Source organism: Moschus berezovskii, chromosome 4 (assembly GCF_049115385.1).
Source record: "Moschus berezovskii isolate FMDL1 chromosome 4, NW_MosBer_1.0, whole genome shotgun sequence".
In the NCBI taxonomy this organism is placed as follows: Eukaryota; Metazoa; Chordata; class Mammalia; order Artiodactyla; family Moschidae; genus Moschus; species Moschus berezovskii.
The window spans coordinates 8,031,596-8,058,314 of record NC_142463.1 but is presented as its reverse complement, the minus strand read 5'-3'; the positions used below and the strand labels follow the sequence as shown (position 1 = coordinate 8,058,314).

Below are 26,719 nucleotides of genomic sequence, written 5' to 3'. Positions count from 1 at the left end.
TGCTCATTTCCTCCACTGTACTTGTGTTTTCCTCTTGTTTTTCAAGCTACCAAGTGCCACTGTGAGCCAGCATCCTGTGCTTGGATATGACAGATATACACACAAAGTGCCATTTTTCACCAGTCACAGTTTCCTTACAGAAACAGTCCCCCAAACCTTAAAGTCACGTGAGCGAGAGTCTGCTGTTCTAAACCTGAGAGAGTGTGGTCGTTATAGCTGGGCATGCCGGGCCTCAGTCCCTGTTTGTATTGCTTGGGGTCTCACGACATTCCAGAGCGTCCCCCTTCTGTCAGGTGGGGAGGAGTGTCCTCCTCACTGGTGTTTTTGACATGTAAATGAGAGCACATCTGCTAAAGCCAGTCCAGTAATCAATCATTCTGTTATAGCGATGAATACTTCACCGTGTTTTGGCCCCAGGCTTGTTTTCCCAGTCCTGTCTCTGATGACGAAAATAGTTTGTGTTTTTTGCATTCCCGCTTTTCTTGCACGTGGCTCATTTTGTTTTCATCACATTTCATCTGTTCTCGAGATGCGTGTGAAGTCAAAGAAAAACCTGCTCTAGAGCCGAATGATAGTTCATTCCATAGACTGTTCTTCAGGGTTTATGTTTACCTAAATAACTGTTATTTTCGAGTGTGAACACACTAAGCCTTTTATTATTTTGATGGAAAAAGAGTCCTGCAGGTTATGGGAACACAGTTGAGGGGTAGAACTCAGGTTGGGGTTTGGAATCGTAACCTCTTCCAGTAGGAGGCCTTGGAAACAGCTTGTACCACAGCTTCCTTGATTAAAAAATAGGCATGTTTATGTTTTCACATCAGGATATTTTGGAGTCACGGTACTATAATTAAACTGTTTTTATTTTGTGAGACATTTTTGTGTATTATTGGTGCATTTAACACGTGTATTTATTTGAAAGCTTGGATGTTACAGGACAGAAAGGCGGGGGCAGAGCTCACAGTCATGTTAACAGAGCTGCTGTTAGACTGGGGAGCTGCACCTGGCTACTTTCTGATACGCAAACAGCAACTGAGACAGTGTGGGGTTTCATTCAGGCTGGTTGAACTGAAAGCATTTCGAGAGTCACTCATTCCAGAGAGGCCCTCTTAATAGTACCTTTTATCAGTCTCAGATTATGTGAAGTTTACTGAAAACTTACACGTGACTGATGGCATTAGGTTTTCAGACCTCAGTAGCGTTTGTAAGCTCAGCTGTGCTAGTATTTCCTTTTCTAAACAGGTCTCATTTTGGTTAATCAGTATTGCTCAGTGAGAGCCTTGCCTTTGCTGGTCTACTTACAGTAGGTTGAGCTGAATAAGGGAGTTTTTTTCATATCTCTGTTGTCTCCTGTGTGATAGGAAAAGCAGCTGAGAGCTCTCAGGGTTTGTAACTTGCCTTCCCTGGAGCCTCCTACCCCTGGAGCAGAGCCTCTCAACCAGAACTTTGGGAGTGTTTTGGACCCAGAGTATTCCCAGTTAGTGAATGGGGCTGAAGTAGCGATTGTTCTCACTCAGATCTCAGTCATTTGGTCTGGTGGTTATAAAGCACTTAGTGTGTTATTCTTGTCCTCCCCCTTCCCCGTTCTTCTAAGGTAGCTACACCTTCTGAACGAACTTCTCCCCCTAGCCAGCCTGGCCTGGCTTTGACACATACACGCACACACACCCCAGGCCTGGATTCAGGACTCCCTAGGGCAGTGGTTTGCAGTTCTTTTTAAGCAGTGATGCTGGTGTGTGTGTGTGTTTCTTCCCTAATTAAATTATATCAGAACCTAAATAAAACATATAAAAATAGAATCTCTCATTGGAAGGATAAGAAAAGCACTGCATTGACCTTTATCCTTTCTTCTTCCTCCTTTTAGTATCCCTGTTGGATACCCCTTAGTATCCCTCCCTCAAAAACAGGAGATTGAAATTCCAGCCCGCTGCCTCAGTTTGAGCCACAGGGTTGTCTGGGTGTGGTTGGTCACTCATTGCGGATTTTTCCCTGCAGGGTTTTCAGTCAATGCTTCCTCGGAGCGACTCAATATGGGTGAGATCGAAACTCTGGATGACTACTGAGCGCTTGCCAGAGCAGACTGGCCTTCCCTCTCCTCTCTGCTGACCATGGATTCTCCAGCTTTGGACACAACACTTACTCACCATATACTCTCTGTCACTGCAACAAATCACAGAACCGATCATCTCAGGCTTTTTCTTCTAGCCCTTTGTGTCCAAGATTCTTTAAACCGTTTTTGTTGGTGCGCATCTCAGACTGTAGATGAGTGGACCGGACGCTATGTCTCGGGGGTGGCAGTGGGGATTCCTCCCCAACAAGGCTGATTTTGGGCAGCACGTGTTTACTGTGCCGTGATTTCACCTCCTGTCTCCCAGAAAGTGTGTTGGGATCTGCCATTAGCAATTTACTTTCTCTTGTCATTTTTTTCCTTCTGTTTGATTTTTCTTTTTCTTCTTTTTCCCCGCCCCACCCCCCAAATGGGCAAGGGGTCTGACTGGTGCAATCATGAAGAGAGTTAATGGTAACAGACATTGGCCAGCAACAAAACGCCCATGGACTGTGACTTGAACGTCCAACAGAGACAGAGCTCTTCCAGTCTGCAGGTGGCTTTGCCACAGCTAACTTCGGGATTGCATCCAAGAGGCCCTGAGTGGGGTGGTGTTTAGATTGATTGGTTTGATGTTGCACACCCCTCGCCCTCGTTCTTTCAGAGGATCCTTTCAGAGAAAGGATTCTTGTTTTTTCTTCATTAGATAGTGAGTTCCAAGCAAGCTGACTTCTCCCCTGGCATACTCCAACCTGATTGGACAAAGGAAGCCCTATGGCCTGGGAGAGGAACTTATTTTTAATTTTTCTTTCTTATAAAAACGGATTTTTTCCCATGAATATTTTTACTTCAGAGGACTAGGACCAGTTTGTTTTGGGCCTTTCTGCTGAAAATTTGTCTCGTTTAAGAGGCAGTTAGGATCTTTACCATATGTATGAATTTGTATAATTTCATTTTGGATAGGGATAAACTTCTGCTTCTGATAAAAGCCCGGAATTTCATCTGGTTCCTCAGAGCATTGCGTGTGTGTCTTGCTGTGGCCCTGAAAGGTTTTGTCTAAAGATTCTGGAATGGCAAGTTGCTGGCTTGCCTTTTCTGAAAAGAGAACATGCAAAACCTGACCATCTTGTAAGACCTTCATCCATGGAAACCACTAAACAAGAGATTCCCGTGGGATGGAGGGGACGGGAGAGAGAAGCCTGATTCTGGCTTCGATCGTGGCCTCCTAATACCCCTTCACTGCAAATATACATGTATTCAAGCCCTATTTATAAGCAAATACTCTTCCTGTCTCCGCCAACCCCCCACAGAACATCACCTGAAATTGCCAATCACACTTTGGTCTGCAGCCACCGGACCATCCGTCCCCGTGCAAGAAGTGCTGTGGTTCGGGCGGCTCCTGGTCGAGCGCCTTCCCTTTCTGACATCATGGCCCGAGGAAGGCTGGAGTTGCTCTGAGAGCAGTTTGGTTTGGGATGATTCTGTTTGGTTTCTGTTTTTATTCTTTTGGATCAGCATCCTCCCTATCCCTTTTGGCCTCCCTCCCTCCTAAACATGTACAATAACTATACAGAGACTGCTATAAACTTGTATATAGTTTTTGGATCAAACAGCATGAGGAGATGGGGAACCATTAAAAACTGGGGCTCCTGCTCTCCTTTGCTTTGTAAATTCACAAGTGGGGGTGGGGAAGAGGGACAGTTAAGATGTTTACAGAACTTTAAGCTCCCTCGGAACTTTTGCCAGTGTGGAGGAAAATAAAAAAGACCTTAAATAAAACCTGGTGGTATTTTGTCTGGGTACATCTCTTGTACTCACGCCTGTCGAGGTGAGTTTTGCACTAAGCCATGTTCTTGACGCCATGGAAAAGCTGCAGATGCGTGAGCACCCAGGACGTGGAGGCAGCCATGGCTTTCTCCGGCAGGCTCTGAGACGCTGGCTGGTTCTTTAGTTGGAGAGCGTGGAGGTCAAGGTAAACGGGGTAAGTTGATTCAGTGTCCGTCCTCCTTGGCCTCTCTCTGCTGACCTGTGGCTCGTCTCCTTCCCTCACCACACAGACACACACACACACACCCCTGAAGATCCCCTCCAGAGCCTGCCCACACCTTCCAGACTAGGCTCAACTCTGCTTGTTTGGGGGAAAGTTAAAAACACAAGCATTTGGGAGAAGTTCAGCAGATTTAGGGGAAGCAAAGTCATTTTAGTCATGGAACATTACACTCGCTTAACCAGGAGCACTGCTTCTACCTGAGGAGTTTCCCACATCTTGGAAAGAAACCACTCTTTGCTAGGAGTGTTTGTTTCTGTTGCGGTTCTGTCAGTTTTTCACAGTCCCAATTTACTCTTTCACTTCCTCTTTCTGTGGACGTGAAGTGAAGTGAAAGTTGCTCAGTCATGTCTGACTCTTTGAGACCCCATGAACTATACAGTCCATGGAGTTCTCCAAGCGAGAATACTGGAGTGGTAGCCTATCCCTTCTCCAGTGGATCTTCCCAACCCAGGAATGGAACCAGGGTCTCCTGCATTGTAGGTGGATTCTTTACCTACTGAACTATCAGGATAGCCCCTTTCTGTGATAATTGCCCATACTGGGAAATTATCTAAGATTTTCCTGAGTTTTAAAGTATTTGTTTTGTACACTGTTTGCAGTTGTCATAAGTCAGAGATTTCCAAAAACATACCCAGGCAGGATAATTTGATTATGGACACTTTCCCCAAGGGCGTTCGTGTCCTGGTTACTGTTGCTACATATTGCCCCCAAATTGGCTGACAGCAACCCTTTCAATTTATTGGTAATTTTACGAGTCAGGACCTCATAGGAAGGGCTCAGCTGGGCAGTTCTTCCACATTCTCTGGTCTTGTTCAGATGTCAGCAGGGGCTGCGATCTCTGTTGGGTTAGCCAGCACAATGGCTCACTCTTGTGAACGGTGGGTGGTTGGTGCTGGCAGTTGTCGGTTCGGCAGTCCGCTGGGTCGATGGCTGGAGGAGCTGTCTGTGCCTCTCTAGTGTGGGTGGTGGCTGCAGGTAGGTGGGCTGTTTGTTCGGCAGCTGACTCCCATCCCTGGGGCAGAGGCTGCCTCATCTATTCTGACTTTCTCTGACACTTTTTTCTGTCAAGGTAGTCACAAGCCATTCAGATTCAGGGGTTTGGGAACTGGAGTGAGTAGTCAGGTCATTCTAGAAGAGCAGGCGAATGGGAATTATCTTCACGAGATGAGGTTCTGTGTATACACCAAGGTTCTTGAACTCTTCATTGGCTCTGAGTTGAAGGGTCTTAATTTCAAGATAATGGTTATTTCAGTCGCTCAGTCGTGTCCAACCCTTTGCGACCCCATGGACTGCAGTGTGCCAGGCTTCGCTGTTCATCACCAACTCCCGAAGCTAGCTCAAACTCATGTCCATCTAGTCGGTGATGCCATCTAACCATCTCATCCTCTGTCGTCCCCGTCTGCCTTCAATCTTTCCCAGCATCAGGGTCTTTTCTAGTGAGTCAGCTCTTCACATCAGGTGGCCAAGGTATTGGAGTTTCAGCTTCAACATCAGTCCTTCCAATGAACACCCAGGACTGATCTTTAGGATGGACTGGTTGGATCTCCTTGCAGTCCAAGGGACTCTCAGGAGTCTTCTCCAGCACCACAATTCAAAAGCATCAATTCTTCAGCACTCAGCTTTCTTTAGGGTCCAACTCACATCCATACATGACTACTGAAGAAACCATAGCCTTGACTAGACGGACCTTTGTTGGCAAAGTAATGTCTGTGCTTTTTTAATATGCTGTCTAGGTTGGTCATAGCTTTTCTTCCAAGGAGCAAGCATCTTTTAATTTCATAGCTGCAGTCACAACCTGCAGTGATTTTGGAGCCCAAGAAAATAAAGTCTCTCACTGTTTCCACTCCCATCTATTTGCCATGAAGTGATGGGACCAGATGCCACGATCTTCATTTTTTGAATGTTGACTTTCTAGCCAGCTTTTTCACTTTCCTCTTTCACCTTCATCAAGAGGCACTTTAGTTCCTCTTTGCTTTCTGTCATAAGGGTGGTGTCATCTGCATATCTGAGGTTATTGATATTTCTCCCGGCAATCTTGATTCCAGCTTGTGCTTTATCCAGCCCGGCATTTTGTATGATGTACTCTGCATATAAATTAAATAGAGCGACAGTATACAGCCTTTCCCAATTTGGACTAGTCTGTTCCACATCTGGTTCTAACTTGCTTCTTGACCTGCATTCAGATTTCTCAGGAGGCAGGTCTGGTGGTCTGGTATTCCTGTCTCTTTAAGAATTTTCCACAGTTTGTTGTGATCCACACAGTCAAAGGCTTTGGTGTAGTCAGTAAGACAGAAGTAGATGTTTTTCTGGAACTCTCACTTTTTTGATGATCCAGCGAATGTTGGCAATTTGATCTCTTGTTCCTCTGCCTTTTCTAAAACCAGCTTGAACATCTGTAACTTCTCGGTTCATGCACTGTTGAAGCCTGGTTTGGAGAATTTTGCTAGTATGTGAGATGAGTGCAATTGTAGAGTGCATTGCCTTTCTTAGGGATTAGAATGAAAACTGACCTTTTCCAGTCCTGTGACCACTGCTGAGTTTTCAAATTTTTCTGGCATATTGAGTACAGCACTTTCACAGCATTATCTTTTAGAAGTTGAAATAGCTAGAATTCCATCACCTCCACTAGCTTTGTTCGTAGTGATGCTTTCTAGGGCCCACTTCACACTCCAGGATGTCTGGCTGTAGGTAAGTGATCACACTATTGTGGTTATTTGGGTCGTGAAGATCTTTTTTGTTTAGTTCTTGTGTGTATTTTTGCCACTTCTTAATATCTTCTGCTTCTGTTAGGTCCATACCATTTCTGTCCTTTATTGTGCCCATCTTTGCATGAAGTGTTCCCTTGGTGTCTCTAATTTTCTTGAAGAGATCTCTAGTCTTTCCATTCTGTTGTTTTCCTCTATTTCTTTGCACTGATCACTGAGGAAGGGCTTCCCTGACAGCTCAGTTGGCAAAGAATGCACATGCAATGCAGGAGACCCCAGTTCGATTCCTGGGTTGGGAAGATCCCCTGGAGAAGGGAAAGGCTATCCACTCCAGTTTTCTGGCCTGGAGAATTCCATGGACTGTATAGTCCATGGGGCCGCAAAGAGTCGGACACGACTGAGCGAGAGACACTGAGGAAAGCTTTCTTACCTCTCTGCTATTCTTTGGAACTCTGCATTCAGATGCGTATATCTTTCCTTTTCTCCTTTGCCTTTAGCTTCTTTTCTCAGCAATTTGTAAAGCCTCCTCAGACAACCGTTTTGACTTTTTGCATTTCTTTTTCTTGGGAATAGTCTGTATGATGTCACAAACCTCCGTTCATAGTTCTTCAGGCACTATCAGATTTAATCCCTTGAATCTGTCTCTTACACTGTATAACTGTAAGGGATTTGATTTTTAGGTCATACCTGAATGGTCTAATGATTTTCCCCACTTCAATTTAAATCTGAATTTTGCAGTAAAGAGTTCGTGTTCTGAGCCGCAGTCAGCTCCTGGTCTTGCTGACTGTATAGAGCTTCTCCATCTTCCACTACAAAGAATATAATCAGATTTTGGTATTGACCCATCTGGTGATGTCCACGTGTAGTGTCATCTCTTGTGTTGTTGTAAGAGGGTGTTTGCTACGACCAGTGCGTTCTTCTGGCAAAACTCTTGTTAACCTTTGCCCTGCTTCATTTCGTTCTCCACTTGCCTGTTACCCCAGGTATCTCGACTTCCTACTTTTGCATTCCAGTCCCATATGATGAAAAGGACACTTTTTTTTTCTTTATGTTCTAGAAGGTCTTGAGGTCATCATAGAACCATTCAATTTCAGCTTCTTTGGCATTAGTGGTTGGGGCGTAGACTTGGATTACTGTGATATTTGAATGGTTTGCCTAAGGTTTTATTTAACTTTTTATTTTATATTGGAATGTATGCTGTTAACAATGTTGTGATAATTTCAGTGGACAGCGACGGAACTCAGCCTTTTGTATGCATGTGTCCATTTTCCCCCAAACTCTCTTCCCATCCAGGCTAACTTTAGGCTTTATTTAAAATAATTATTTCTCTTTTGTGTATGTGTGTTAGTTGCTCAGTTATGTCTGACTCTGTGAGCTCATAGACTAGCCCACCAGGCTTCTCTGTCCTTGATGGATTCTCTAGGCAGGATTACTGGAGTGGGTTGCCGTTCCCTTCTCCAGGGAATCTTCCCAACCCAGGGATTGAACGCAGGCCACTTACATTGCAGGCAGATTCTTTACCATCTGAATTTCCAGGGAAGCCGATTTCTCTTTTAGAGGAGCTATATATACAACACGTGTACATGTACACATACACATGTATAGTGTGTGTGCCATCTTATACACAGTCTTACATTGATCATTTGAAGAATCTGAAATGTATTTTGTACAAAATACCTGCTCCGCATTATATATTAAAAAGTCTGTATGGTTCTACTGTGAGATGAAGCTGGTTCTCTTCTGAGCTTTCTGTGAGGTGCATTAAAAGAGCAATAGGCATGCACATTCTTAACCAAGCAGATGCAGCTGAGCGCACCTTCCAGATGGAAGTTGTCCTCAGAATGGGATTTTTGGGGACGAAAGTAAGTCCAGCTCTAGAGCGTGACTCACTCTGACCCTGCTTCAATGCAGGCAGTTCCAGATGAAGGAGCCGCAGTGCTTGCTGGGAGCGTGGCGAGCCTGGGAATCTTGAGGCAGCCAGGCGAGTGGTGTTCGTTTTGCAGATGTCGGATGCCCTGAGCGTGATGGACCCGCACAGCTTTTAGTAGTGTAGGTTCTGAACAGGGAACCTGGAGCCTCTGAGAGAAGGGTTTCCCTCCAAGGATTAATCGGTGGCCATGTCTTGCAGCTAAAGTAACAACGTTATGGGTTCAGTGTATGGGAGAAACAGCACACAGATGTTGGGAAGCGAGAGAAGCGGGCTCTTCCCTAACTGCAGCCTAACAGCTGCCCTCGCTTCCCCTTTCATTGGTGGCAAAATGATGACGTCCCAGGGATGGGACACAGCAGTTCTAACAGTCCAGCTGGTCTTAAGCAGAGACCTCATTTCTTAAAGGTTGTTTACCTGTGCCTCTAAATCTACGAGTGCGAAGTTAGTTTGCCTTGATAGGTTCGTTTTTCCTTTGAAGGGCCTTCTTTAACGTGAAAAATAGCCCTGAAGGTCAGTAGGTCACCATTAGTTTGGACCTATTGGAAAAGACCCTGATGCTGAGAAAAATTGGGCAGGAGAAGAAGGGGGGACAGAGGATGAGGTGGATGGCATCACCGACTCAATGGACATGAGTTTGAACAAACTCCCAGAGACGGTGAAGGACAGGGAAGCCTGGAGTGCTGCAGTCCATGGGGTCGAAGAGGTGGACACGACTTAGCGACTGAACTACAGCCACAAAGTAACAAGGACTTAAACGAGATGATGTCTGAAGTGAAATCTGGAGGTGGTCATTCCAAGGCTGCTATAGCTCTGGGACCCGGGTTCTTTCTGTTTCACCATCCTAACTGGCTTCCTTTCTCAAGGTCACTCGTGCTCCAAGTTGACCTCTGGAGCCCCATGACCATCATGCCCATCTTGCAGACAGGAGGGAGTGGGTGAGGCAGACAGGAGCACACCTCCCTGCTCGGTAATCTGCCTTGAGGAGCTCTTTTGGGAGCACTGCCAAGTCTTTGTCAACTGGAACGTAGATGCGTAACCTTTGCCTGAGTTCAGCTTTTTTCTTTATTTTTTTAATTTTTATTGGAGGCTAATTATTTTACAACATTATATTGGTTGGTTTTGCCATACATTGACATGAATCCGCCCTGGGTGTACATGAGTTCCCCCTTCTGAACCCCCCTCCCACCTCCCTCCTTCCCTTATCCTCCCTCTGGGTCATCCCCGCATACCAGCCCCGAGCATCCTGTAACATGCATCAACCCTGAACTAGCGATTTGTTTCACATATGATAATATACATGTTTCAATGACATTCTCCCAAACCATCCCACCCTCACCCTCTCCCACAGAGTCCCAAAGACTGTTTTATACATCTGTGTCTCTTTTGCTGTCTCATATAGCTTTTTTCTTTTTAATTGAAAAAAAGTGTTAGCAGACATTGAAGTAGACTCGTGTCTTGGTCTGGGCTGGGAAGTCCCACAAGCTTGGTGCTGACAGAGCCATTGTCCACTAAGAATCATCTTCCTGGTTTACACGTGGCCGTCTTCTTGCTGCATCCTCACGTGGCAGAGAGGGAGATCTCATGTCTCTCTGTCCTACCTTTCTGTCTCTTAAAAATCATCTTTTTATCCCAACACGAGGATCCCACCCTCATGACCTAATCTAATCACCTCCCAAAGGCCCCACCTCTGAATACCATCACACTGGGATTAGGGCTTCCAGCATATAGATCTGAGAGGACACAAACATTGTCTTAACAATTAATGTAACAAACTCCTACCATTTTACCAATTATTGTTTAATCTCACTTTTTCTTTTCCCCTTAGAGTGTTTTAAAACAAATCCTAGCTGTATTGAGTCACTCATACGTGTTTCAGTGCACATTGTAACATACCTGTAAAAAAGCACATGCAGATACCACATTAATGGTATGAATAATTGTTAATATCTAAATGCACTCTGTATATTATTTTTTTCATATTATCTCAGAAGTGTCTTTTTACAAAAGTTTGAGTCAAAATCAAAATGAGGTTCATGGCTCACATTTGGTGATGTTAAGTCTCTCTTAGTCTAACCAGCTTCCCATCCAAAAAAAAAAAAAAATTGAAAAAACAATATCATTTACCCACAGAACATCCCATAATATGGATCCAGCAAGGAGCGTCCTTATGGTGTCAATTTGTTAATCTCCCCCACATTTTCTGTAAACTGGTAGGTCTAGAAACTTGACTAGATTCAGATTCTCCTCTCCCTCTCCAAGAATAGTTAATTGGCATTCGTCCTGTGGTATCACAGGCAGCATTGTCTGGTTGTCCCATTTTTACTTTTGTCAGATTTCATCAGTCCTGTTCCTATGATCCATTATAAAAGTTCTATTGGTCTCTTATGTAGCAGTTTTAGCATTCATTGATGATCATTGCCTAGGTCTATTGTTTCATCAGTTGTTGAAATAAAGTGATTCTTTTTGAGGAGAGGGGGGAATTTTTATTTTGAATAATTTCAGGCTTAAAACTTGTAAGAACAGTAGAAAGAACTCCCACATATCTTTCATCCAGATTCTCCAGTTGCTAACATTCACCCACACCTCTAGAGCTACACCCTCAGTGATGACTCTCAGTAACTATTTTACGAATCATTTGAAAGCAAACTTGTAGATGTTATGTCCCTTATCCCTAAACATTTCAGACTGTGTTTCCTTGAAATGAGGACGTTTTGTTACATAACCACAATACAATGATTAAAATTAGGAAACAGCGTACTTGATAGTATTAGTTAATATCAAGAATTCCTTTGTATTTCACCATTCGCTCCACTAATGTCTTCTGTAAGGAAGACTGAACTGATTAACATTCTACTATAAGGGAGAACTTTACACACACACACACACACATATGCACACACTGTAGGGTATCAGTTCAGTTCAGTCGCTCAGTCGTGTCCAACTCTTTGCGACCCCATGAATCACAGCACGCCAGGCCTCCCTGTCCATCACCAACTCCCGGAGTTCACTCTAACTCATGTCCATCGAGTCGGTGATGCCATCCAGCCATCTCATTCTCTGTTGTTCCCTTCTCCTGCCGCCAATCCTTCCCAGCATCAGACTCTTTTCCAGTGAGTCAACTCGTCGCCTGAGGTGGCCAAAGTATTGGGAGTTTCAGCTTTAGCATCAGTCCCGCCAATGAACACCCAGGATTGATCTGTAGGGTATAATCTGACACTATTTCTTGTGCACAAGCCGCCCATTTGGAGCCCCTCCAGGTTGACTTCTGTGTCCTTTGCCAGATCACTGTCGTCCTTTGAGCACTTTCTTACTTTGGCATGAGATAGTCTAGGCTCCTCACTTAACGTCTCTAGATTTGGAATTAGCCGTTTCTCTACGGAGCCTGCTGCTTCTGCAGGGGAGGCCTGAGGACTTGTGGGTGGAAGATTCTCCGATTTGAGTCTATCCAAATACCCCCATTCCAGATCTCAAGAGCTCACTCATTCCCAATCAGTACCATGAATTTCACCTGAAAGAAACTGACACAGTTGTGAATTCAGGATTGTGATACTGCAAGCCACACAAATTCAGGGCTGGTCTGCTGCCAATTAAGCTCTGTATCTACGAGAAATAAGAGAGTTTTAAAAGACTGTCATAGAAGTGCTCCAGGACTTTGATCAAGCCTTGACCTTCAAATTTAAAGCCATGAGCTTTTCTTTAAGCACCCAAGGCAGTAAAAGTAGCCAGTTCATTTCATTATCCTCTTGATCATCATCACTAAAGAGCTTCTACCTGGTCCTTCAAGCCTTGTCTTGAATAGGCGCTTCATGCTAAACAGCCCCAGGTCTTAATATTGGATATGCCATGTGTTATCAGATCTCGTTTTCCACTGGCAGTGAGCTCAAGCTCAAACAGGGTGGCAAGTCAAATTGGGAAGCATATCTTTAAGGGTCAGTTTCTGGGGAACCATTTCGAGTGCCAAGCACTGTATCGGTCAGAGTCTGATTAGGACATAGAGTTCACTGTAGGTATTTCAAGCAGAAGAGACTTGATGGAGGAATTTGTCACAAAGATGTTGAAAGGACTGAAGGAACAAAAGAGGGAAGGTAAGGCAACCCAAATTAGTGACTCAGCTCAGAAACTGACACCCACCTGGGCTGGAGGAGCAGAAGGAAGGATCACAGGCCAGAGCACTGTCCACTACGGGTCTGAATGCAGCTGCCTGACAAGGGTCCTGGAGCCAGTGCTTCCAGGCTGCCGAGGCTACTACCCCTGCAGTCCTCAGCACCTGTGTGTCACTGGCGTTTCTGCAGCCAGTGCTGCTGCCGCCAGAGACGCTCTGAGAAATCTGAAGCAGAGAGTCACTTCTCCACTCCCATCTTTCATCTCCCACCAGTGCCTCCACTGGAGTTGCTCACAGGGAGTCAGCTGGCAAGAATCTCTCAGGAGTGTGATCTGAGGACCGGGCTCTGCTCTAGGGCACAGAAGGGTGAGGACAGGAGATAGAGCAACTGAGCAGCACAAACAAATGAGTGAGCAGGTGAGACAGTGGTGGTGCTTTAGTCGCTAAGTCGTGTCCACTCTTGCGACCCCATGGATTGTAGCCCACCAGGCTCCTCTGTCTATGGGATTCTCCAGGCAAGAATACTGAAGTGGACTGCTAAGTGAGAACAAGTGACAGGTTGAGATTAATTCTATCCCAGAAATCTCAGCTCACTGAATTTCAGTATTAAGTTCTAGTCGTGTGCTGGGTATGGTAATACTAGGTTCTATTGCTCAGTCACTTCAGTCATGTCTGACTCTTTGTGAGCCCATGGACTGTAGCCCAGCAGGCTCCTTTGTCCATGGGATCCTCTAGGCAAGAATACTGGAGTGGGTTGCCATGCCCTCCTCCACGGGATCTTCCCAACCCAGGGATCAAACCTGTGCCTCCTACGTCTCCTGCATTGGCAGGTGGGTTCTTTACCACTAGCTCCGCCTGGGAGCCTCACTAGGTTCTATTCAGTTCAGTTCATTTCAGTTCAGTCGCTCAGTCGTGTCTGACTCTTCGCGACCCCATGAACCACAGCACACCAGGCCTCCCTGTCCATCACCAACTCCCGGAGTTCACTCAAACTCATGTCCATGGAGTCGGTGATGCCACCCAGCCATCTCATCCTCTGTCGTCCCCTTCTCCTCCCGCCCCCAACCTTTCCCAGCATCAGAGTCTTTTCCAGTGAGTCAACTCGTCGCATGAGGTGGCCAAAGTATTGCAGTTTCAGCTTTAGCATCAGTCCTTCCAATGAACACCCAGGATCGATCTCCTTTAGAATGGACTGGTTGGATCTCCTTGTAGTACAAGGGACTCTCAAGAGTCTTCTCCAACACCACAGTTCAAAAGCATCAATTCTTCGGCGATCAGCTTTCTTCACAGTCCAACTCTCACATCCATACATGACCATGGGAAAAACCATAGCCTTGACTAGATGGACCTTTGTTGGCAAAGTAATGTCTCTGCTTTTTAATATACTATCAAGGTTGGTCATAACTTTCCTTCCAAGTAGTAAGCATCTTTTAATTTCATGGCTGCAATCAGCATCCGCAGTGATTTTGGAGCCCAAAAAAATAAAGTCTGACACTGTTTCCACTGTTTTTCCATCTATTTCCCATGAAGTGATGGGACCAGATGCCATGATCTTTGTTTTCTGAATGTTGAGCTTCAAGCCAACCTTTTCACTCTCCTCTTTCACTTTCCTCAAGAGGCTTTTTAGTTCCTCTTCACTTTCTGCCATAAGGGTAGTGTCATCTGCATATCTGAGGTTATTGATATTTCTCCCGGCAATCTTGATTCCAGCTTGTGCTTCTTCCAGCCCAGCGTTCCTCATGATGTACTCTGCATATAAGTTAAATAAGCAAGGTGACAATATACAGCCTTGACGTACTCCTTTTCCTATTTGGAACCAGTCTGTTGTTCCATGTCCAGTTCTGACTGTTGCTTCCTGACCTGCATACAGGTTTCTCAAGAGGCAGGTCAGGTGGTCTGGTATTCCCATCTCTTTCAGAATGTTCCACAGTTTATTGTGATCCACACAGTCAAAGGCTTTGGCATAGTCAATGAAGCAGAAATAGATGTTTTTCTGGAAGTCTCTTGCTTTCTCCATGATCCAGCAGATGTTGGCAATTTGATCTCTGGTTCCTCTGCCTTTTCTAAAACCTGCTTGAACATCTGGGAGTTCACGGTTCACACATTGCTGAAGCCTGGCTTGGAGAATTTTGAGCATGACTTTACTGGCGTGTGAGATGAGTGCAATTGTGCGGTAGTTTGAGCATTCTTTGGCATTGCCTTTCTTTGGGATTGGAATGAAGACTGACCTTTTCCAGTCCAGGATTAGGTGGGTGCAAAAGGAATTGCTGTTTCAGGTCCTGGATTTTAAATTATAACTAGGCTCAAACTTTATTAATCAAAATAGGAACCATTACAATCAACATAGTTTGGCCAAAGAGAAATAAATTTGTTTACTCCTATAGCAAAAAAAAAAAAAAAAGATCTATGCTTCGGGGTTCAGTGAACTCTTGGAAAGCATTTTCTTCTGGTTGTGAAAGTATTTTCCCTGCAAAAAGTTGTTGAGATGCTGGAAGAAGTGGTAGTCAGTTGGCGAGAGGTCAGGTGAATATGGCAGATGAGGTAAAACTTTGTAGCCCAATTTATTCAACTTTTGAAACATTGGTTGTGTGACGTGCCACCAGGCATTGTCACAAAGAATTGGGCTCTTTCTGTTGATCAGTGCTGGCTGCAGGCATTGCAATTTTTGGTGCATCTCATCACTTTGCTGAGCATCCTTCTCAGGTGTAATGGTTTCACCAGGATTCAGAAAGCTGTAGTGGATCAGAGCAGCAGCAGGCCACCAAACAGTGACCATGACCCTTTTATGATGCAAGTTTGGCTTTGGGAAGTGCTTTGGAGCTTCTTCTTGGTCTGACCACTGAGCTGGTTGCCACTGCTTGTTGTATAAAATCGTTGCACATCACAACCCAATCAGAAAATGGTTCATTGTCATGTAGAAGATGGAACTTCAAAACGATTTTTTTGATTCATGGTCAGCTTATGAGGCACCCGCTTATTGAGCTTTTTCACCTTTCCAATTTGCTTCAAATGCTGAACGACCATAGAATGGTCAACGTTGAAGTCTTCAGCAACTTCTCATGAAACTGTAAGAGGATCAGCTTCCGATGATTGCTCTCGGTTGGTGTCAACTTCTGATGGCCCGCCACTAGGCTGCTCATCTTCAAGGATCTCATCTCCTTTGCAAAGCTTCTCGCACCACCACTATACTGTACAGTCATTAGCAGTTCCTGGGCCAAATGTGTTGCTGATGTTGTGAGTTGTCTCCGCTGCTTTGTGACCCATTTTGAACGAGAATAAGAAAATTGCTCGAATTTGCTTTTTGCCTAACATCATTTCCATAGTCTAAAATGCAAATAAAATAAACAGCAAGTAACAATTCATTAGAAAAAACCATAAAGCAAGAAATTTGTATTAAAATGATGTACAACACAACCACATTTATTTAAGAATGTATCCCCATATCAGATGGCAAAGTTCAACAATGCAAAACTGCAATTACTTTTGCACCAATGCATGTTAGTTCATGCATTGGTGAACTAACCAGTCCTTTCTATCTGGGACTTAAGAGTCACAGCGTAAGGACAGACCACCAATGGACACTTCATTTAAAGGCACTATTATGTACGTCTGACAAAGGATTTTTATCTGGGTACACACACCAAAAAAAAAAAAACCCTAAAAATAAATTCAAAGTGATAGGCCTCCCTAATAAATATATCAGCTCCCCCCCCCAAAAAATAAATTGAACAGCTCTTCACATATTCCTGTGGTCAATAAATATTAATATGAAAATGTGTTCAATTTTATTAGTCATGAAAATGCAGCCCCACTTGAGACACCACAATGTACCTACCAGAACGGCTAGAAATAAAGACTGGAAATGCCAGGTATGGGTGAGGGTGTGGGGAACTCACAACTCACAACTGTTGATGAGTCTGAGGACATGTTGGAAAGTGACTTGGCAGCCTCTATAGAATCTAAACATTATACTCTAGCCTAGCAATTCTTTTTTTTCTTAAATTGGAATATAATTGCTTTACAATGTTGTATTAGTTTCTGCTGCACAATGAAGTAAACCAGCCATACGCATACATATATTCCCTCCCTCTTGAACCTCCCTCCCACCCCTCTAGGTCACCACAGAGCACCGAGCTGAGCTCCCCGTGGTTTATAGCAGGTCCCCACTAGCTGTCTAGTTTACACATGGTAGTGTATATGTGTCAGATCCAATCTTCCAATTCTATTTTTAAATACGTAACCGAGAAAAATGAGAGTACATGTTCTCCAAAGGTAGGTATGAGAATACCTATAGGAGCCATATTTGTAGAAGTTCAGTCCTGGAAATACCCCAAATTGACATTACAAAAAAGGATAAAAGAATGGGTAATTTGTGGCAACTGAATTGTTCCATCGCTCAGTCATGTCCGACTCTTTGCAACCCCAAGGACAGGCTTCCCTGTCCTTCACCATCTCCCAGAGCTTGCTCAAACTCATGTCCATTGAGTCGGCAATGCCATATTCAGCAATGAAAAAGAATGAGTCACTGCTTCACGCAGCAATGTGGATGAATCTCACAGAACACCGAACAGAAGCCAGACATGAGAGTGCACGTCATATGAGTCCACTGATTTGAAAGCTCATCTCTGATGAGAGAAGACAGATAAGTACTTTGGGGGCACTGATAGGGAGGGGCAGGAGCAATTCTGCTCATTCTCTGTCTATTTGGGTGGTATTTACACAGGTGTATATATGCACGAAAGTCCATCAAGCTGTAAGCATAAAATTTGTGTACGTCACAATATTTAGGTCATTCCTCAAAAAACTGCTGTGGAAACACTGGGCTTCCCTGATAATTCAGTTGGTAAAGAAGCCACAATGCTTCTGGTTCGATTCCTGTGTTGGGAAGATGTGCTGGAGAAAGGATAGGCTACCCACTCCAGTACTGTTGGGCTTCCCTTGTGGCTCAGCTGCTAAAGAATCCACCTGCAATGCCTGAGACCTGGGTTCGCTCCCTGGGTTGGGAAGATTTCCCTGGAGAAGGGAAAGGCTCCCCACTCCAGTATTCTGGCCTGGAGAATTCCAAGGACTGTATAGTCCACGGGGTCACAAAGAGTTGAACACAACTGAGTGACTTTCACTTCACTTCAGAAAATTACCCACCCCCCAAAAGTAAGAGACAGCAAAGTTTCACATAAATATAAATGCTAAGAAGAAACAAATGTGATGAGCGGGTCGGGGACTGACTGCTCAGAGCTGAGACCTGCGTGGCAATAAGGAGGTAGTTCTGTCCTGAGCTGAGAGACTGCTTTCTGGGAGAGAGGCCCTGAGGCAGGGTGGACTCTGGTGTATTGGAGGAACTTTGTCAAGGCCATCAGACTGAACATAAGTCCTTAGTTTGAGTTTTTATTCTAAAAGCAGTGGGGAACCATGAAGGGTTTTTTTGTCGGAGGGAGTACTTTCTGAGAGATGAGATGTGGGGAGTAAATGAAAAAGATCGTTGATGAATTTTATGTGGCTGGGACATCTGGAAGGTGGGGAACTGGAATTTAACTGAGCAGGGCTGGGGAGGCAGTGGCATCGGGTTTGCTTTGGCAATGCTGTTGGAGACGCTCATTAGATGCCCTTGGGGCCTTCCGGGAGGTGGCGGGTGATGGGGCCAGACCCAGGCTGGACACAGTGTCATGAACACATGAGTGGTATTTCAAGTCCCAGATACCTGGGAGAAGGGAGAGCAGGAAGAAGGGACACAGGGCGTCTAACGCTGTGGGTTTTTCCAGAGAGAGGAGAGCTTCTAGAAGGCTGGCTGGAAATGGCTTAGAAGCATGGCTGCACCTAGCTCTGTCGAGCACCCGCTCCCTGCCAGGTGCCAAGAGCCCAGATGTGAGCAGAGCCTGACCCTGGTCGGTGCTGCCAGCCCACGGTGGCAGTCACTCAGGCCTGGGCCTTGAGCACGAAAATGCAGATTCCTGGGCTCACCCGTGACCCACTGGGAGACAGCGCTAGAGCCTTTGCACTTATCAGTCGCCCTGGGTGAGTCTTTTGCACGTGGAGGTTTGAGAATCTTTCAGTGGCCTAGGTGCACGCGTGTGTGTGCGCACGTGTGTGTGTGTGTGAGAGAGAGAAGGAGGAGAGAGGGAAAGAGCGATTTCCTCTTTCCCTCCCTGAGGGTGGGGCTGCTCCAGAGTTCAGGGAAGCAGTCAGCTCTGTGGGCTTGGCTGTGTGTGTGTGTGTTCGTGTGTGGGGGGCGGGCACGGTGTCCCAGGAGGACAGAGTTTGCATTGATGAAAACCCTCCCCAGCCCTTTGATGCCTCCTTCCCTCTGCCCTGCAGTTGAGCAGCTCAGTCCTCGGTGCCTCCCGCTCGCTGGCCACGCTCGCCGCCCGGCCCGGATGGCATCCTGTCTGGCGCTGCGCATGGCGCTGCTGCTCCTCTGTGGGGTCCTGGCCCCCGCGGTGCTCACAGGTAAGGGTGCTCCCTGCCCCCGGCCTCCCGAGGCGAAGCAGCGCCTTAAGGCCAGGACCTCTCTGAGGCCCGCCGGGCAAAGCCATTCACCGGGATGGGGTGACCATTTGGGGTGATTCCGGGAAGGGCTCCCCTGGGACACAGGCTGGCAGCTACACATCAGAGGCCTCTGGGAGTCATTCGTCACAGAGACTGTGACCTCTGAAGCAGGACAGTGTCTTGGGGAGCAGGGCCAGGGACCTTAGCTGCCCAGGGGAGGTGGGGCTACTCCAGCACCCTAAAATCTGAAGGAAGGCCTTGAGAATCTGGGTGGGAGTCGGGAGGGGGCACCAGGCACAGGGCAAGCAGCTGACGGGCAGAGGCCCCAGATGTTAGGTCCACGAAGCTCTGCCATTTATGTTTTGAAGCCCCACAAACCCTTCCCCACTGGTTTTCTCAAATGTCCTTTGAGAAGGAAGACCCGGGTACTATTTCCATCCTGGGAAAAAAAATTCCAGGGGGGAGTACAGGACCAGAGACCCCTCTGTAAAACCAGGAGGCTGCTGGCCTGATGCTCCCGCACTGAGGCTTGAAAGCAGGCGGGTCTGGGGTCTGGTGAGAAGAGTCCCGCCAACCTCGAAGTGGTGGGTTCCCGGGGACCGAGCCCCACTGTGGACACAGCTGTGGGCCCTGCGCCGGGAGGGGCTGGCCCAGGCCGGCTGCGAAGCCTGAGAGACGAAAGGCACAAGCTTCCCAGGTGGTCTCTCTCCTGGAAGAAAGCCATCTCCTGCGGCTGGGAGGGCAGGGTGTCAGGGCGCCTGTGGGGAGTCCTGGGGCTGGAGAAACCAGTGGGGGGGCCCCCATGGAGACCCTCTCTGCAGCGTGGGTTTTGGGGGTGTCTGTGGATCTGGGCGTCGTGTGGATGTGTGCTGGGGAGAGCCGCGAGAGGAAGTGAGGCCTGGGGTGACTCCCACAGCCACGCGCTCGGGCACAGACCTGGGAGGAAATGGGGGAGGAAATGGGGGCAGTGAGGATCCTGTGGGCCCCGGGCTCTCTCCAGAAGCCCTAGGAGCAGCTCAAAGGCTGACTCTGCTTCCGGCTCTGTCCTCCTCGCTGTTCCTTAGGCGCTCTGCCTAAGTCTGAGTCTCGCGGCAGAACCCCCTCCTTGCCTTGCCTGCCTTTGGGTGGGCGAGCCGGGGGCCTGGTGCAGTGCCCAGGGCCGTGGGGAAGTGACCCAAAGTAGGGAGACATCTTCCATGGCTCCTGTGGGCCCCACCCACCCCAGTGACAAGGTTTCTCCTGCCCGGTGGTCAAAGCGGGTGGAGGTGAAGGTGCTGGCGCCCTGTCTGCCCCTGAATCTGGGGTCCGTGTGGGCAGCTTCTGTCCTGTTCCTGGGTGCCCATGCGGCCAAGCTCTTCCAGCCGAGGCTGCCGGCCAGAGGTGCCAGGTCGGACGGGGCGTACAGAGCCCAGGTGGGTGGGTTTCCTGTGCCGCCACAGGAATGCCGGGCACAGCCTCGTGGTGGGCAGCATGGGGACCTCACCTGGCCTCACCTCCCGACTCCCCTGCATGGGTCCTACTTCGGGGCAGGCGGGCCAGCCCCACCCCAGCACCTCTGGGCTCTGGCGGGGCTGCTGTTCTCCTGCCATTTGAGGCGGGAGCGTGTCGGGGATGCTCTTGGCTGCCCCACCCCGGACTGGAGGCTCAGAGCAGGTGTGTGCCCTGCCCGACAGGCCCCTGGCCCGCTTGCTTGCTGGGCTGGGGTCGGTCCGAGCAGGGAGGCCAGGGTGGCCCCCGTGGCTGAGACCCAGGCCTGGCCTGCCGCCCTCCCTGACGGTCGCTTGTGGCCACAGCTACTGCGGCGGAGGGAGCAAGCCAGGTTGAACGGGCGGGAGGCCAGGGCCCCGATGAAAAGGCCCTTCATGGCCGCACAAAGGCCGTCTGTGAGCTCGGGCGCCTGGCCTCGGGGCCCAGTGGTCAGGGTGAGCGTTAAGCAAACTTATTTACCGAAAGGCAGGGCGGCTGGGGGCAGTGGGGCTGGGGATGGGGCGGGGAGGGGAGCCCACAGTGCCCAGGCCTGTGGCAAGGTCACAAGGCCCCCGCTTCTGGCTTCTCCGGTCAGAGCGGCGGGTCACAGGCTGTGCTCACGCCACTCCTTGTCCCCACCCGTCTTCCATCCTTACGTCGCATCTCCGCCCGCCTTCCACACCTACCCCTCTGGGTCCCGGCCTCCACGCCTGCCCTCACGCCAGCCCCTCTGCCTGGCACTTCTGTCCCCTCCCGTTCCCCCTCCTTGGATGGGGCCTGCAGTGGGGAACCCCCTGGAGAAGTGCTCTTGTTCCCGGCTCCCCACAAGGGTAGGTTTGGGGGACAGAGCTGTCTCTCCCGTTACCCCATCAAACTGAGCAGACACAGCGGCAAGCAGACGAGGACAGGAAAATGCCTGCCCCCTCTCCCTGGCAGCAGCACCTCCTTGGTGGGAGGGCTGGGGACTCGAGTTCAGGCTGTGCTTCTGGCCCACGTGTGCCTTGGGGATGCCCACCTGGGCTGGCCGGGAACCTGGGACCCCGATGAGTCTGTGCAGCCTGGATCAGCCTTGTGGGGGGTGGTCTCCTGTAACAGTCAGCTGTGGCGGGTGCAGAGCCCGCAGAGTGGCCAGGGCCATGCTGTCCAGGCCCGAAAGGCCTTGGGTGGGGTAGGGGGCAGAGGCAGCAGCTGACGATGGCCTTGACAGCACAGCCACCAACGTGGAGGGCCGGGAGAGGTACGGCCCAACCCCTGTTTCACAGGTCGGGGAGGGCAGGCCAGCGGCAGAGCCAGTCTGCTGTCGTCTGGGGTGATGGAGCCAGATTTGGACCCAGCCCTCTGGTTTGGCTTCCCTGGTGGCTCAGCTGGTAGAGTCTGCCTGCAATGCAGGAGACCTGTGTTCGATCCCTGGGTTGGGAAGATCCCCTGGAGAAGGGAAAGGCTACCCACTCCAGTATTCTTGGGCTTCCCTTGTGGCTCAGCTGGTAAAGAATCTGCCTGCAATGCAGGAGACCTGGGTTTGATCCCTGGGTGGGGAAGATCCTCTGGAGAAGGAAAAGGCAACCCACTCCAGTACTCTTGCCTGGAAAACCCCCTGGATGGAGAAGCCTGGTGGGCTACAGTCCATGGAGTCTCAAAGAGTCGGACATGACTGAGCGACTTCACTTTCTCTTCTTTCTCTGATTTGGAAGCCAGTGGGGCAGCCCCTCAAGCTTCAGAGACTGGCTGGGTTTTGGAGGGTGTGTGTGTGTTGGGGGGCGGTGCGTGTATTAGGCCTGAGCTGGTGTGTCTGGCAGGGAGGGTCCAGGCTTTGGCGCGGGAGGGACAGACAAGGAGAAGGGCTGGGTGGGCCTCCCAAGTACCTTGCTCAGAGGGCCCCCTTCCCCCTCAACGATGTCCCCCCAGGCTCTGGCGGAGGGCAGAGGGTGATGGCCAGCTTCTGGGATAGAGCCCTGGCTCGCCAGGCGCTGAGGGGCCTGTCATCCCTCTCCCTCACTAGGGGCTGGTTCCTCTGATGCCACCCATTTTGGCAGGGCCTGGTACCCAGAAGCCTTGGGGAGGCTTCCCTGGCCGGATGCCTGGCAGCTGGGGTGGGGCCGGGAGGGGCCTGGCTGCTGCTCTGTCTTGGTGTGTGGTGAGCAAGTTGCGACGGGGGGACCTGTCCGTTTATCCGGGAGCCTCGCAGTCTGTGAACCCCGGACCCCAGGGCCTGCCCAGCGGCGGGTGGCAGTTGTTCGGTCACTCAGTCGTGTCTGACTCTTTGCGACCCCATGGACTGCAGCACGCCAGGCCTCCCTGTCCTTCACTGTCTTCGAGAGTTGGCCCAAAGTTCACGTCCGTTGACTCAGTGATGCTATCCAACCTTAGACCCAGGCCTTTCTTTCTGCTCAGCCCCGGGGAGCCTGAGGCAAGCATGACGAGGGCATGGAGGCCTCCGTAGGCAGCTGCCAGGTGGCAGACCTCAGCCCTTCCAGGCAGTGACAAGGGAGGCCTGACAGAGTCACAGGGAAGTCACTGAAGTGGGTGCTGGAGCAGGGTGGCCCCCCAGACCCCAGCACTGCAGCTCAGCTGGGGCCCTGGAGAGAGGAGCTTCCACCCACTGGGTGCAGGGACCTTCCAGCCCTGGGAGGTCTCCCCACCAGGGATGTTTCGGAAAAGGGGCCCAGGCCGGGGCAAGCCCTGGGAGTGTGATAGTGGTCCCTGCCTGAAAGCTGAGCCTTGCCACTGATCCAGCCGAGGCCTGAGAGAAGCGGCCAGGGACAGGGCCTGGGGAGCTGAGGACCCCGTAAGGTTTTATCATGAAAAGATGTCAAGTTTACAGGAAAGTTACAGGAATAATCCAATCAATTCCAGTAGACTCTTCTCTCGTATTCACCAACCACCAACTTTTTGCCATATTTTCTCATCTGTGTCTACTTGCTCACCTAACTGCTGAACCATCTGACAGTTAAGCTACAGACACCATGCCCGTTTGCCCCTAAATACTTCTGAGAACAAGGGTATTCTCTTACACAGCAGAGTCAGTTATTCAAATCAAGAAGCAAACAAGGATGCGGTACTCTTCCCTAAACTGCAGCCTAGTTCACAGTTCACCAGTGGACCCCACAATGTGCCCTGCGGGAACTCACGTTGCATCGGGGTGTCACAACTCCTCAATCTAAACCGCAACAGCCCCTTACTCTCTGTCTCTCACAACCTTAATATTTTTGAAAGCCTAGTTATTTGAAGACTGTCTTGGAATTTGGGTTTGGCTGTTCACTCATGATTTACCCCAAGTGCAAACTGTTGGCAGACTTCTGGAAAAACCTTTGTGTCTTCCCAGATCACCCCCTCTCCAAGAGGTGCTGAGCCTGGAAGCAGGGTGCGGTTCTGGCTTGTCTGTGCCCAGGGCCCGGTGGGGTGGGGGTGGAGGGTCTCGGGGGTGGAGGCCCCAAGAGTGAAAGGCACCCCAGAAACTGGCAGGGAGACCAGCCAGGGCTTGTCTTGCTGCTGCTGCTGCTGCTAAGTGCTCAGTCGTGTCTGACTCTTTGGCAACCCCATAGACTGTAGCCCACCAGTCTCCTCTGTCCATGGGATTCTCCAGGCAAGAATACTAGAGTGGGTTGCCATTTCCTTCTCCAGGGGATCCTCCCAACCCAGGGATCGGACCCGGGCACTGACAGGCGGATTGTTTAACACCAGCACCAGGCTGTATTGATTGAACCACAACTTCCAGGGAAGTTTCTGGGAAGGCACAACGTGTGATTGTGTTGTCTGAGGCTTCATTCCCTAGGAGCACTTAACCGCCAGTGCCCACCTAAGTTTACCCTTAGCCCCTGCCTTCTCGGAAGCAGGGACACACTGCTGGTGTCACTGAGACGCTGTGTTGCGAAGCCCACTCAGCCCATTCCAGCATCCCTGGATCACACCCAGATCACTCAGCACCTGGGGTGGGAAGCCTGGAGCCTGGTCTTGAACTTGACTGGGGGTCTGAGAAGGCTGGATGGGACCAGGGCTGGGGTGTTGCTGTGTAGCTCCTCAGGCTAGGATTCTTGAAGCGGGAGCAAGACTGGGGTGTCCGGGGCCACAGTGGGGGTGGGGGTGGAGCTGGGGCTGGGGTTCCCATGCCAGATTCCCATCCTGTCCTCTGGGCCCCTGTGTACCCTGAACCTGCCGACCTACCAGCGGAGGAAGGGTCCTGCAACAAAAACACTGCCCAGAGGCTGCCCTGCTGATCCAGCCCCTGCCAGGGCTGGGTGAAGGACTCCTGGAGCTTCCCGAACAAGTTCCGAAGACACCCCTGCCCAGTCCTCTGGCCCTGTCTAGTCTGGAGGGAGCAAAGGGCGGGCATCACGGTTTCTCCTCCGGCTACAGAGGCTCTTGCGCTTTAAGCCTCAGACACTGGGGGGCGTGTGGAGGCATGTGCTGGCGCGGGACCCCAGGCCCTGGGGCTAGGGCCACGGAGAAGCAGTGCCGGCAGCCCAGGGGTGGGGGTGGGCCTCTCCTCTCCACCTCCCACGATGGCTGCCCGTCACCACCCGGTGGGCAGAGACCGTGGTTTCCCGACAGGACATTGCTTCCCTGTCCTGGCGCCCTCTCCAGGGTGAAGGCTGCCCAGTGTGGGGAGAAGACCCTTAGAAGTGTCACTGCCCCAGGCCCACAGGCCCCCAGCAGTTCAGCTGGGGTCCGTCGGCCCTGCTGGGAAACGTAGTGCCCCCCACTGTTCCCCTCCGCCACAGTCCCTACTGCCCTGAAGCTCTCTGAAAGCCCCCAGTTCTCCCAGCTTTCTCCTGAGGGTGGCCCCCGCCGCCATCAACCTGTCCCGTTCTGGGTGGGGGCAGCCTGGCCCCAGCAGGGGGTCCAGGACCACACGTGGGCCCCCCCCACGGCCTCCGGCAAAACACCGCGAAGCGCCCCTTCCCAGTGGTTCAACGGCGGGGACGGGGTCTCGTCGGACCTACAGCCCGGCGGACCTACTACACCTGTCCTTGGCCTTGCAGCCGAGGGCCCGCAGGAGCCCGCGCCCACCCTGTGGAACGAGCCCGCCGAGCTTCCGTCGGGAGAAGACCCGGTGGAGAGCACCAGCCCCGCCTGGGAGCCGGCGGTCAGCGGCCCGCCCGCGCCCACCGCCACGCCGAGCCCCGAGGACAGCACCGCGCAGGAGCGCCTGGACCAGGGCGGGGGTACGGCGGCGGCGGGCGGTGGGGAAGGTGGGGCGGCGGCGGGACACGAGGGTTAGGGGTGGGGGCGCGGGCCGGAGGAGCGGCGTGCGGGGCCGGGCCGGGGTGGGGCGGGTGCCGGGACTGGGGTGCGGGTGCGGAGGTGGGTGAGGGCAGGAGCGGGGGCGGGAGGTCGGAGCGGGGAAACGGGCGGGCGCGGGCCTCCCGCGGACCCGGGGGCCGGCCGGGTGTGCGGGGACGCGGGCGGGGCGCGCGCGGGGCTCTGGCTGACCCGGCCCCCCTCCCCGCCCTCCGCAGGCTCGCTGGGGCCCGGCGCCATCGCCGCCATCGTCATCGCCGCCCTGCTGGCCACCTGCGTGGTGCTGGCGCTCGTGGTGGTCGCGCTGAGGAAGTTTTCCGCCTCCTGAAGCGAATAAAGGGGCCGCGGTGCGGCTCGGCGGCACCCCAGGTGCGCGCCTCCCGAGTCTCCGTGTGTCCGCGCGTGAGTGTGTCGACGCGGGGGCGCGGGGGCCCCGTGCTCGCGGGGCGCTGCGGGGGCGCGCGGGGCCGTCGGGGTGCGGGAGCGGGCGTGCGGCGCGCTCTGGCCAGAGTCCGGCGGGGGCCCCTGCTCGTCCCCATCCCGGGCTGCCCGCCGCCTGCCTCCCACCGACCCCTCCGCGGGCCCGGGAGCGCTGCGAGGGGGCGCGGACCGGCGGGAGGCCCCCAGGGCTGGAGAGGGCGAAGGCCAGCCGCGCGCCCACCGCCCTGCTCCTCGCGGCCTCGCTGGGTCCCGGCGGGGT

The 26,719-nt window shown here is 50.8% G+C and overlaps 2 protein-coding genes across 8 annotated transcripts in view; both read left to right on the top strand.

Moving 5' to 3' along the window:
- The window catches only part of GIGYF2 (GRB10 interacting GYF protein 2), a 130,232-nt gene extending 126,395 nt beyond the window's left edge, over positions 1-3,837 (top strand). For all 6 annotated transcript variants that reach the window (XM_088835120.1, XM_055403504.2, XM_055403500.2 and 3 more), the window contains one exon: positions 1,993-3,837. In XM_088835120.1, the coding sequence (XP_088691246.1) occupies positions 1,993-2,060 (68 nt within the window). In that variant the 3' untranslated portion in view covers positions 2,061-3,837. The remainder of the gene's footprint in view (positions 1-1,992) is intronic.
- Positions 3,838-3,890: 53 nt separating this feature from the next.
- Positions 3,891-26,394, top strand: SNORC (secondary ossification center associated regulator of chondrocyte maturation). 2 transcript variants are annotated; one of them, XM_055403506.2, is made up of 5 exons: positions 3,891-4,025; positions 16,624-18,843; positions 19,144-19,275; positions 25,761-25,943; positions 26,238-26,394. In XM_055403506.2, exons 3-5 carry the CDS (start codon positions 19,203-19,205, stop codon positions 26,345-26,347), a joined length of 366 nt encoding a protein of 121 aa, XP_055259481.1. In that variant the 5' UTR covers positions 3,891-4,025; positions 16,624-18,843; positions 19,144-19,202; the 3' UTR covers positions 26,348-26,394. The 2 variants fall into 2 exon arrangements, with proteins under 2 accessions (XP_055259481.1, XP_088691247.1); XM_088835121.1 differs by lacking the exons at positions 3,891-4,025; positions 16,624-18,843 and having other exon boundaries at positions 18,850-19,275.
- The last annotated feature ends 325 nt before the right edge of the window (positions 26,395-26,719 follow it).

What these genes read in the sequence shown, in the direction of transcription:
- SNORC (XM_088835121.1), top strand. Translation starts at nt 19,095, where the DNA reads ATGAAAACCCTCCCCAGCCCTTTGATGCCTCCTTCCCTCTGCCCTGCA. An exon ending in GGCCCCCGCGGTGCTCACAG is followed by an intron (nt 19,276 to 25,760) that starts GTAAGGGTGCTC and finishes TTGGCCTTGCAG; the next exon opens with CCGAGGGCCCGCAGGAGCCC. An exon ending in GCGCCTGGACCAGGGCGGGG is followed by an intron (nt 25,944 to 26,237) that starts GTACGGCGGCGG and finishes CGCCCTCCGCAG; the next exon opens with GCTCGCTGGGGCCCGGCGCC.